The sequence below is a fragment of the Opisthorchis viverrini genome (assembly GCF_000715545.1).
Source record: "Opisthorchis viverrini unplaced genomic scaffold opera_v5_1, whole genome shotgun sequence".
Lineage (NCBI taxonomy): Eukaryota > Metazoa > Platyhelminthes > Trematoda > Opisthorchiida > Opisthorchiidae > Opisthorchis > Opisthorchis viverrini.
In genome coordinates this window covers 3,541,395-3,553,894 of record NW_008751657.1, presented here as the reverse complement: position 1 = coordinate 3,553,894, position 12,500 = coordinate 3,541,395, and the positions used below count along the sequence as shown (strand labels likewise).

At 40.9% G+C, this 12,500-nt stretch overlaps 2 protein-coding genes across 2 annotated transcripts; both read right to left on the bottom strand.

Annotated features, from left to right (window-relative positions):
- Positions 1-665: 665 nt before the first annotated feature.
- Positions 666-2,178, bottom strand: T265_00057 (hypothetical protein; the record flags this gene model as incomplete). The annotated part of the gene is made up of 2 exons (XM_009163714.1): positions 666-869; positions 2,074-2,178. Coding segments are annotated over 2 exons (309 nt in total), but the record flags the coding sequence as incomplete, so codon positions are not given.
- A 4,065-nt stretch (positions 2,179-6,243) lies between these two features.
- Positions 6,244-7,756, bottom strand: T265_00056 (hypothetical protein; the record flags this gene model as incomplete). Its single annotated transcript, XM_009163713.1, has 2 exons — positions 6,244-6,447; positions 7,652-7,756. Coding segments are annotated over 2 exons (309 nt in total), but the record flags the coding sequence as incomplete, so codon positions are not given.
- Between the last annotated feature and the right edge of the window lie 4,744 nt (positions 7,757-12,500).

Sequence of the window (12,500 nt, the reverse complement as noted above, 5' to 3'; positions counted from 1 at the left end):
GTTCATCGCTGTGCATACGTCAAAAGGAAATTCCACCGGCCCGGCTAGACAAATTCGTAAAACCAAACAGGCTGAACAACACTATGCGGAAGCACCGACGATTCGCAACCAATAGGAAATCATCGCCTAAAACGACCATGCCAATGTCTGCTGTATGGTCGGCAACAAACAGCAACAAAATTGACCAAACGCGTGATGCGTTGAACTCAACTTTGAACTACAAACGATGTCATAATTCTTATCCTAATCGAATGACCTTTTTCTGGTTTTCTACCACTAATGACTACTTAAGTGTCGAAAATAACATAGGCTGACCGAAGAACCATTATTCAACCAAAGTATGGGTGTTTATTCTGTGTGACAGGTGGTTTTACTGTTAAAAGCACTTCTGCACATGTATTCGAAACCAGCCAAGAGTCTTCTGGGAGTCAACTGGCAACTCTGTGTGAATTTAATTGGTCATTTACAAAGATCTGTTGTTAGTTATAGCATGTATCTGTAAATAGCAATCCTCAGAGGAAAAATTGACCCACTTCACTGAAGTTAGTTCTGAACTATCAAGAAAAACTACAAACATTGAAAACATGTATAAATGTATGTAAGAACCAGCGGTAAAGTACAAATAGCCGTTTTTGGACGAGGCTTTCAGGCTTGGTGGGAGATTTTCAAGGGTCCCAGGAAAGTCCGGGTTTGGCGTGAGGCATCGAAGCACAACATCCTCCTGGTGGTTTTTGGCCGAATTCCACACGGTACTTCAACTCTTGGTTGCTCACAAGCTTGAAAATACTCAGCAGAACAATGATGACCGTGCCAACAACGAGCATGATCGTATCGAATTGTGAGAACTCCTGGTCGCACTGGCCGGACGGCTGAAATATCATCGATAGTCAGTGTTTACAGGTGAAATGATCGAGTGACCAGATATCAGTGATACCCTATGAATCACAATACTACTGGCTGAGGTAACCACAGACTTCAATCTATGTAGTGAGTGTATACATTTTATTTTGAACCATAACTACGATTAACTACAAAGAGGCAAAATACAGATTGCATACTTGCGAACAGCGTGGCCATGATGTAGACACTTTGTAAAACAATGACAATAAATCGAGTGCTCTCACCTACTGCTTCTTAATCCAGCCTCAAAAACCCTATAGAATTCGGGTTGGTGTCACGTCAAAACATCCTAATTGGAACAAATAGACAAATGTTTAATAGCAATAACAAAATTTTGGAATCTGGAAGGTTATCGAACAAATAACATACAACTGTTGTTGCTGTTGTTGCATTCATCTCTCACAACTTCGTTCTAAAAGTGAACAAAACCTGTTTGTAGTTTGAGAATATCAGAGGTGCATTACCACCATCATGGTTGAGAATCGTTGGTTGGTTTAGACATTATTCATCGATCAGTCATGTGACTGTTTCACGTAGGCTCTTGTTTCTGCTGAGTAATTTCAGCACGCGCCTACGTACACGCACTTTGCTTGTGTACACGCGGACAGGAAACGAAGACAAGCACAAAGTCTGTTTCAGAACAGTCTTTCGACGAAGCAAAGAGCTGAGTCGGCCCTGTGCGTAGTGCGGAAAAATTGCATGTGTTTGCTCGCTGTTCTGAAAATTTATTGTTAATATTAAACATTCCTGTTCACACCCTGGCCTACCAAATAAGACACATTGTGTAAACTCTGTAGGCTTGTTGAACAGCCTTCCATCGGCAGCAATTGCACGTAAAAGATGTATGTTTACCGGGATGCCAGCTGAGCCACGGATTATATGGAGAAAAATGTCCACCGGTTACACTATGGTAGTTCTTTTTGTATATCGTAGTCTTAGTGAGACCTTAAGCTGGTCACATGGTATAACTTACACCAGTCAACGCCTATTGTGATGATGAATAGAATGATAGGTTTTCGAGAAATACACTAATTTGCGAATCAATTTGGCCTTCACGAGAGACTCAACTGAATCTCTCGTTTGTGATATTCTGCAACTGAATGTGCTGCACACAGGTCGCCTAATGATTTAGTTGGCACGATATTCGAGATATTGTAGGGGAACTGCGTCTACCCGATGAGCCCCAAGAAAGGCGAAACCGTCGTGGGCTGTCAACGGGTTTCCAGCAACCTTGTGAGTAGTTTCCTCTATGAAAACATACTGCGATATCTCGAACATCGTGCCAATTGAATCATGAGAAGCACTCCGGCTGTAGCATATCATAAACGAGAGATTCAGTTGAGCCTCTCATGAAAACTAATTTGATTAGCAAATGAGCATGTTTCTCGAAAACAGTCCAATTTGGGTTCAAGTAGAATACAAGGTTACTGGAAACTCGGGGACTGCGTCTACCTGATGAGCCCCAAGAAGGATGAGATCGGACGTGGGCTGCCAAAGAATTTCAGCAACCCTATGAGTAGTGCAATCTGAACAGTTATTCATCTGACTCGTGTGCACGTTATTTGAGATGCCTTTCAATAGTTGACATCCATCAACAGATCAAGAATTTTTGAATTCTACATGAGTTTTATGTCAAAATTCCGTAAGAAGTAGAGACATGCCACAGCTTCGGACAACCGATAGTAAATAGAGTCCCATGAGAATGGAAGTCCTCTCAGGGAAATATTTTTTGTTTGATGTCTCCCCTATTCATTTTGACTCATGAAACTGTTAGTTAGTTAATTCACCAGATAGCTGGTTATCACACCAACGAAGGTTTACAATCCCGAGCGGCTATAATTTTTGTGGTTCGACAGAGTTAATTCCATAGTGGAATGATCGAATGTTGATGATGGATTAGGTGGCCGGCTAGAAAATTAGCATGAAAGCACTGTGCCCCCAGTCCAGCAGACATAGTCAGGAGGAAGAGGAGCAAATTTTATTTTTGTCCTTTTAAATTAGAACATCCCCACTTACGGTCTATGTTACTCATAGCAGCCGTGCGCCGATTTTGGTAGCAAGTCTTACTCGATGCACACTAATCTTCTAATACAACCAGCATTTGAATGGTTCGCTCAGAGTGACGCAAACAAGGTTAAGATTATCTGCCAAATGATGGTCTCGAAAAATGCGCCAAAAGTGTCTCAAAATTCGAAATCAAAATTAAAAGTAACAAACCATTTTAGCATGACCATTTGCTGGGAACAAAATGGAAATCAATCCTCTGGAACTGTGAAGTAGTGAATGTGGAGATTTGTATATGAATGAAGTCTGGTCCGACTGAGTATTTCAGTGATTTTTTGTCAACAACAATCTGCTTTTTAAAGTCACCAAACGCCTCGAATTGGAAAACGCTTGTCAATATCACATTTAGAATGCGACAATCTAAAAACAAAATGTCCTTTACTTCATACAGAAAAATATTTATGAAAGTGTCAAACATGGTTTTTCACTTATGAAAAATTTGTGTATTGACTCCTGAGCGATCAGTTATACGAGCCAGGAAAACAGGGTCAGAAGTGGTAATTGTTAATGATGGATCCTAATGCTAAATTTGGTCATGCATATATGTTCCGGTTACACTAGCTATAGCTTATAAGGTCGTGTCATCTTTCCAAGTGCGTACTTGACACCTATATATGGAAAACAGCAGCAGCATGATACTCACCCATTCACCCACAGACCGATCACACAAACAAGAACGTTGTGGCAAAAGGATACCGCAGTAATCGGACCGACGAAAATCAGCGTCGCCATACAGCAAGCACCGTAATACACGAAGATCACCATCAAAAACTTAAGTGACAGAATTTTCGGCACACTTTCGCCCGTCTATGGATGTCTGAACAGGAAAAATTTTCCCGTTTGTTGTAAGCGATGAACAAACCAAAGCCGAGTGCAGCTATCCAGTTTATCGAAATTTCGTTCCGTATGTGAACTGAGGCGTGTTATCAAACGTTTTCATAGTATGATATATTCGCCACGAATAATTTCTGATTGGAAATTCTCATGATCTTCATATCATCCGCAAACAAGCGTAGAAGTTGCTTGACTTCGTTCCAGGCTTCGAATTTTCCTGAAACTGAGCTGCTAGTTTTTAGTTGGATTTCGTTCCTAATTTTTTTCGCGATGCTAATGGAAAACCTGAAAATTTAGAAGAAACAGGCTTGGTCTAGTAGTGCTTTCATGATTTTAGCAGTGTGTTTCGAAAAAGGTGGGTAGTCTAGGGTCTTCCGTGAATGACGTTAGTCTTTACCCAGTTGATTTTGAGGAAGTATCCCTTCAGCGACTGAACTGACTGGTTTCATACAAAATTTACTATCCACTAAAAAAACTATATCGGAGCAACTGACTGCTGCTAGTGTTTCATGCAGTTAATTTGGTGGTGTATGAGCAAACTTCCCCTGCGTGCTCAACTTTCAAAAGTACTGACTGATTGCATTCCCACAAGCCTCACAAATCCTTACAGAATTCCAAACAAGCAATCGTTCAGTCATTTGACCAGAAGTACTCGACCGGCAGTGCGATTACCTTGCACTCAGAGGAAACAATGCTTCACCTGCAGGAAGAAATTGTCATCATAACATCAAAATTTTCCATAAAACTACAAAACACAAGTGACTGATTCAGAAGAGTATAAAAGTAACAAACTACCACAGTCGTCACCCAAGTAGTCAGTCAACACGTGAAGTGGAGTGGAGGATGATTAATGTAAAATTTTCCCTAGGTTAAGCTTAGGGTAATGACACCGCTGATTCGCCATTCCTTACAAGGTGGTGTAGAAGATATTAAATTTGGATCCTCCCATGGACTCTTCAGGTTTGGACTGCTGAACATTCCGAAGAAGGTTAAACTGAACAGTGCTTCTCGGTTTTTCTGCAAAGCCTGGCTCAATCTAACTAGAAAACCGTTTATCGTAACTTCGCTCACTCCCATCTGTTTATAATTAGGGAATTACCGCGGCTATATTCTTTTTTATTCGACGAAGGTAGCGACAATGGCTTTCATAGCTTGGGACGTAATCTGTTCGATTTCACTTCTTAGAATACCCTTGTTATAAAGTACCATTACTTTGATGCTTCCGTTTGCGATGATTTTGCGTTGCGTGCACAGCAGTGTATCAGTAAGGAGTCCAAATACAGCGTAGTAATCAATCACCTCCTCCGAAATTAAACTATACGAACCACCAATGCCTGCTGTGCAAAACCGTCGCTACACCCGATTTCCGGCGCTGCGGTGTGCTTGGTGAGGCTTTGCGGTTAAAACTTTCTGAAGCACAAATGTTATTACCTACTTATGAGTAGACCGGATCGTCAAAACATCAGACAGAGGTATACCAGACCAGATTGCATCCATGACCCTGTTTTGTCTGGTTTAGTACAGTCGCGTTAGATTTGTTAGGGACTATAACCTCAGTCACACAGAAAGCGGAACTAAATAAAAGCTAAAGGTTAACTAAATATACTCAGCTGTAAACTAATTTGGTTTTGCGTGAGACTCACCTGGAACCCAGCTGAATCTCACGTTTGTGATGTTTCCAGGTAAAGCTAAAGGTGCGTCACCGAAAATGCTCTTTAAACAGTCTAACTCCTCTGTCCTCACACCCAAATGTTTCATAACGCCACAGGCCAAAACGGAAGTTCATCGCTGTGCATACGTCAAAAGGAAATTCCACCGGCTTCTTTAGACAAATTCGTAAAACCAAACAGGCTGAACAACACTATGCGGAAGCACCGACGATTCGCAACCAATAGGAAATCATCGCCTAAAACGACCATGCCAATGTCTGCTGTATGGTCAGCAACAAACAGCAACAAAATTGACCAAACGCGTGATGCGTTGAACTCAACTTTGAACTACAAACGATGTCATAATTCTTATCCTAATCGAATGACCTTTTTCTGGTTTTCTACCACTAATGACTACTTAAGTGTCGAAAATAACATAGGCTGACCGAAGAACCATTATTCAACCAAAGTATGGGTGTTTATTCTGTGTGACAGGTGGTTTTACTGTTAAAAGCACTTCTGCACATGTATTCGAAACCAGCCAAGAGTCTTCTGGGAGTCAACTGGCAACTCTGTGTGAATTTAATTGGTCATTTACAAAGATCTGTTGTTAGTTATAGCATGTATCTGTAAATAGCAATCCTCAGAGGAAAAATTGACCCACTTCACTGAAGTTAGTTCTGAACTATCAAGAAAAACTACAAACATTGAAAACATGTATAAATGTATGTAAGAACCAGCGGTAAAGTACAAATAGCCGTTTTTGGACGAGGCTTTCAGGCTTGGTGGGAGATTTTCAAGGGTCCCAGGAAAGTCCGGGTTTGGCGTGAGGCATCGAAGCACAACATCCTCCTGGTGGTTTTTGGCCGAATTCCACACGGTACTTCAACTCTTGGTTGCTCACAAGCTTGAAAATACTCAGCAGAACAATGATGACCGTGCCAACAACGAGCATGATCGTATCGAATTGTGAGAACTCCTGGTCGCACTGGCCGGACGGCTGAAATATCATCGATAGTCAGTGTTTACAGGTGAAATGATCGAGTGACCAGATATCAGTGATACCCTATGAATCACAATACTACTGGCTGAGGTAACCACAGACTTCAATCTATGTAGTGAGTGTATACATTTTATTTTGAACCATAACTACGATTAACTACAAAGAGGCAAAATACAGATTGCATACTTGCGAACAGCGTGGCCATGATGTAGACACTTTGTAAAACAATGACAATAAATCGAGTGCTCTCACCTACTGCTTCTTAATCCAGCCTCAAAAACCCTATAGAATTCGGGTTGGTGTCACGTCAAAACATCCTAATTGGAACAAATAGACAAATGTTTAATAGCAATAACAAAATTTTGGAATCTGGAAGGTTATCGAACAAATAACATACAACTGTTGTTGCTGTTGTTGCATTCATCTCTCACAACTTCGTTCTAAAAGTGAACAAAACCTATTTGTAGTTTGAGAATATCAGAGGTGCATTACCACCATCATGGTTGAGAATCGTTGGTTGGTTTAGACATTATTCATCGATCAGTCATGTGACTGTTTCACGTAGGCTCTTGTTTCTGCTGAGTAATTTCAGCACGCGCCTACGTACACGCACTTTGCTTGTGTACACGCGGACAGGAAACGAAGACAAGCACAAAGTCTGTTTCAGAACAGTCTTTCGACGAAGCAAAGAGCTGAGTCGGCCCTGTGCGTAGTGCGGAAAAATTGCATGTGTTTGCTCGCTGTTCTGAAAATTTATTGTTAATATTAAACATTCCTGTTCACACCCTGGCCTACCAAATAAGACACATTGTGTAAACTCTGTAGGCTTGTTGAACAGCCTTCCATCGGCAGCAATTGCACGTAAAAGATGTATGTTTACCGGGATGCCAGCTGAGCCACGGATTATATGGAGAAAAATGTCCACCGGTTACACTATGGTAGTTCTTTTTGTATATCGTAGTCTTAGTGAGACCTTAAGCTGGTCACATGGTATAACTTACACCAGTCAACGCCTATTGTGATGATGAATAGAATGATAGGTTTTCGAGAAATACACTAATTTGCGAATCAATTTGGCCTTCACGAGAGACTCAACTGAATCTCTCGTTTGTGATATTCTGCAACTGAATGTGCTGCACACAGGTCGCCTAATGATTTAGTTGGCATGATATTCGAGATATTGTAGGGGAACTGCGTCTACCCGATGAGCCCCAAGAAAGGCGAAACCGTCGTGGGCTGTCAACGGGTTTCCAGCAACCTTGTGAGTAGTTTCCTCTATGAAAACATACTGCGATATCTCGAACATCGTGCCAATTGAATCATGAGAAGCACTCCGGCTGTAGCATATCATAAACGAGAGATTCAGTTGAGCCTCTCATGAAAACTAATTTGATTAGCAAATGAGCATGTTTCTCGAAAACAGTCCAATTTAGGTTCAAGTAGAATACAAGGTTACTGGAAACTCGGGGACTGCGTCTACCTGATGAGCCCCAAGAAGGATGAGATCGGACGTGGGCTGCCAAAGAATTTCAGCAACCCTATGAGTAGTGCAATCTGAACAGTTATTCATCTGACTCGTGTGCACGTTATTTGAGATGCCTTTCAATAGTTGACATCCATCAACAGATCAAGAATTTTTGAATTCTACATGAGTTTTATGTCAAAATTCCGTAAGAAGTAGAGACATGCCACAGCTTCGGACAACCGATAGTAAATAGAGTCCCATGAGAATGGAAGTCCTCTCAGGGAAATATTTTTTGTTTGATGTCTCCCCTATTCATTTTGACTCATGAAACTGTTAGTTAGTTAATTCACCAGATAGCTGGTTATCACACCAACGAAGGTTTACAATCCCGAGCGGCTATAATTTTTGTGGTTCGACAGAGTTAATTCCATAGTGGAATGATCGAATGTTGATGATGGATTAGGTGGCCGGCTAGAAAATTAGCATGAAAGCACTGTGCCCCCAGTCCAGCAGACATAGTCAGGAGGAAGAGGAGCAAATTTTATTTTTGTCCTTTTAAATTAGAACATCCCCACTTACGGTCTATGTTACTCATAGCAGCCGTGCACCGATTTTGGTAGCAAGTCTTACTCGATGCACACTAATCTTCTAATACAACCAGCATTTGAATGGTTCGCTCAGAGTGACGCAAACAAGGTTAAGATTATCTGCCAAATGATGGTCTCGAAAAATGCGCCAAAAGTGTCTCAAAATTCGAAATCAAAATTAAAAGTAACAAACCATTTTAGCATGACCATTTGCTGGGAACAAAATGGAAATCAATCCTCTGGAACTGTGAAGTAGTGAATGTGGAGATTTGTATATGAATGAAGTCTGGTCCGACTGAGTATTTCAGTGATTTTTTGTCAACAACAATCTGCTTTTTAAAGTCACCAAACGCCTCGAATTGGAAAACGCTTGTCAATATCACATTTAGAATGCGACAATCCAAAAACAAAATGTCCTTTACTTCATACAGAAAAATATTTATGAAAGTGTCAAACATGGTTTTTCACTTATGAAAAATTTGTGTATTGACTCCTGAGCGATCAGTTATACGAGCCAGGAAAACAGGGTCAGAAGTGGTAATTGTTAATGATGGATCCTAATGCTAAATTTGGTCATGCATATATGTTCCGGTTACACTAGCTATAGCTTATAAGGTCGTGTCATCTTTCCAAGTGCGTACTTGACACCTATATATGGAAAACAGCAGCAGCATGATACTCACCCATTCACCCACAGACCGATCACACAAACAAGAACGTTGTGGCAAAAGGATACCGCAGTAATCGGACCGACGAAAATCAGCGTCGCCATACAGCAAGCACCGTAATACACGAAGATCACCATCAAAAACTTAAGTGACAGAATTTTCGGCACACTTTCGCCCGTCTATGGATGTCTGAACAGGAAAAATTTTCCCGTTTGTTGTAAGCGATGAACAAACCAAAGCCGAGTGCAGCTATCCAGCGATGAAGAGCCGTGGATTTTTCGCAGCCCAACAACGTCCTGAGAAAATGCGACATTTCGTCGGCGGCACTTAGAAATTTTTAACAACAGACAAAAAAATCTGGAAACGCTGGCCTTGAGCTGAAGTAGGTGAAGATCCAAAGTAACCAACATCACATCCACCCCGATTATTCAGTTTGATTAACTCGTTCAGCTACTGAAAAACTATGAGTAGCCTATATTTAACCTATCCAATATTTCGGTGTTGGCTCACGGTCTTTGAAGCTGGGCTACGTGTGTTCCAGACAAATTCCGAAGCCACGAAAATTCAGTATGAGAACGTCCATACCCTGATGTTTCGCAGTGCAGGGATTCAGCTTGTCATACAAACGAAATCCCTGAAGTTCCCAATAAAGCACAGAGCTAGTAGTGAGATTTCAGGAGAAAATATTAGCTTACCCATAAAAGTTTTTAATTTATCCTAAAAATTCCACGAAGAAAAAAGAGAACTCGTAGCAAATACACTAATTTCGAGAATCTTCGGGGAAATCGATGAACTAACAGGAATTGTATGAAGGAGCACTGTAAGGGAACCCAGTGACTCATTAAGTATAGGATCGTGAGGAATGAACATTACTGAGTGCAAAATGTGATACCGAGGAAAATCAAACAAATATCACTCAAATACTAATATCTTGGGAACAACGTTTGAGTTTCTTGAAAATAACAAAGGGAAGAAATGCTGCATTTTTGGAAAAAGCTTGCGTCCAGTGCTCCAAAGATCTCGAAAAATCTTGGTTTATGTCTTAATTTCGGCATGAATAAAACCGCGGTTTCAGAAATCAGAAAATCAGATACTAATTTCTGGTTCATGTGCAGCCCGAAGCAGCAGTGATTTGTGGCATACAAAAATACAGGGCCACCAAAATTGACAACAGATTCTACATGGTTACTTCCCGCATCATAACTGAGCGGGCAAAAGAGATATCAATAAGCCAGTTGACTGTTATGTTTATGCTACCATTAACATAAGCAGCATTCACCAGTTCATGCAGTATATCTCTGTCGTTGTGACCGAAATTCCCCTATAGTAATCAGCACTCTGCGACGAGCTATGCTCGCCATATGAACAAAATGCTCGCTCAGTAAAGCTCACTAAAGGTAGCCATGCAAATTCTCGATTTTTCGGGTGACCATACATATCATTTCTTTAGAAAGCTTTCCCAATGAACAGTAAATGCATTACAATGGCGTCATTTTTCTGGCTAGTGGGTCTAAGTTCCGGGCAATTTATTTTCCTACCACAATCCTTGTGCGACGATTCAAGAAAAAGGTTGGAAAATAACCACGTGATGAGTGTCTGAATCGAAGGAAGACCATCCATTTGCACCTGAAAGTAAGACATGACAAGCAATTGCTCCGACGCCCTCAGACTAGGACAAGTGAGAAACACTCCTCAGCTTAGTAAAGCTCACAAGTAGTATACATTTGACTGTAAGTTCACACCAGTTCAAGTAACAATCAAAGCTATTCTGCATTTTAGTTGCAGTTAGGTGAATTGTTTGAAGAAGCTGTAAAATACTGTAGAGAATCTATCGCTAAAAATATTTTGCGGGAGTATTTTGAGTTTGAAAAGGAGGTTGCCCCAACTATCTTTAGCCGAAAATTGTAAGAACGACTCGTAAGCTGAGTAATTCAAGCAAGCTATTTTGTCGAAATGCATTGGCGGTGAATCGATTGTCGCTGCGCTGTTTTGTTAAAAATCAAATGCAAAACATTCTCTAACAGATATTCAGTCACTCTCGTGATATCAAATCATAACCGATTCATGGACTAATAATTTCAGTAGATTGAAAAACGTTTCCCGACATCTTATTTATTTGGATAACAGACCGATGCATTTTTTTCTGTCAACAAAAGTCATGTGCGGAACGTTCTCTCTTTTTAATGCGGTGGTATAAGCGAAGCACAGGCAAAATTAAGATAATTTCTAGCATCTTAATGAACCTAAACATCTAAACGATTGGGAACATTATCATGTCTAAAGAGTAAAGTTTACAGGCTCTTACAGAACTCCTGGAAAAATCCATAGCATTTAGTAACTAAATATCAAGATGTTTTTGGAAAGGCACCCCGTCTCAAAGGATGACTGGAGTCGTGGGTACCAAAAAGACGATAGTAGAGAGCTCGTTTTGAAATTCAACATGGCAGCAGGTCTTACATACTAAGAATAAAACGTGCCTTGATCGCTTGAGGATATAAACAGGTTGAGGATATCAGCAGTGTCTTCAAGTTCTAAAAGATAAACTGGGATGGTAGTGGAAATGGGACTACCCAGTCTGTGAGCATGGCGGGGTAAACGTCGGTATTGGATAGTATGAAGTAAGGCAGACTGGACATGCCGTTGAGTGCCGAGTAAATCTTCAATTAAAGGTGTGGGTAAAAGCTAGTTGGGCACACCAATGAAGGTACTACAGGCCACCTCACCTCCTTTTAAAGTTTTAAACAAAATGCTTTCCCGTAAGTGTGTTTACCTAGGAAGGTAAAATTCTCCTCACATGCATACTCCAACTTTGTTTTATCCCAATAACAATGTTTGGCTCTCAACATGACAGTGACATTTCCCAAATACTCAGTAGATAAGTGAAGTTTTCATATTTGCTACACACGGTTTGCATATATGGCGCCCCTTGCACTTCTGTTACCGCAGTCGTTTAATAAAATTTCACCAACGTCGAGAAAATCCTGTGGGATACGCGAAATTTTGCGGGCGTTATCTGCTGCTAGTTTGGTGAGCCCGAGCACTTCTAGATATTTTTTTGAAAGCTTTTTCTTTCAAGTCATTGTGATTTTGTTTCTTTTTGCCTGGTAATATGGAGACACACTCTGATTCAGCGGATTTAGTCGAGAATGCAATTAGCATACGTTTGCCAGACTACAATCCACGCAACCCCCGCGTATGGTTTCACCAGGTGGAGGCCGTTTTTGCTACCCGACGCATCACATCCCAAGTCACCCGGTTTTCCTATATTGTCCAGCATCTTCCTTGTGATGTAGCAACAGAAGTTGAAGATCTGTTGGAAGATATTCCTAA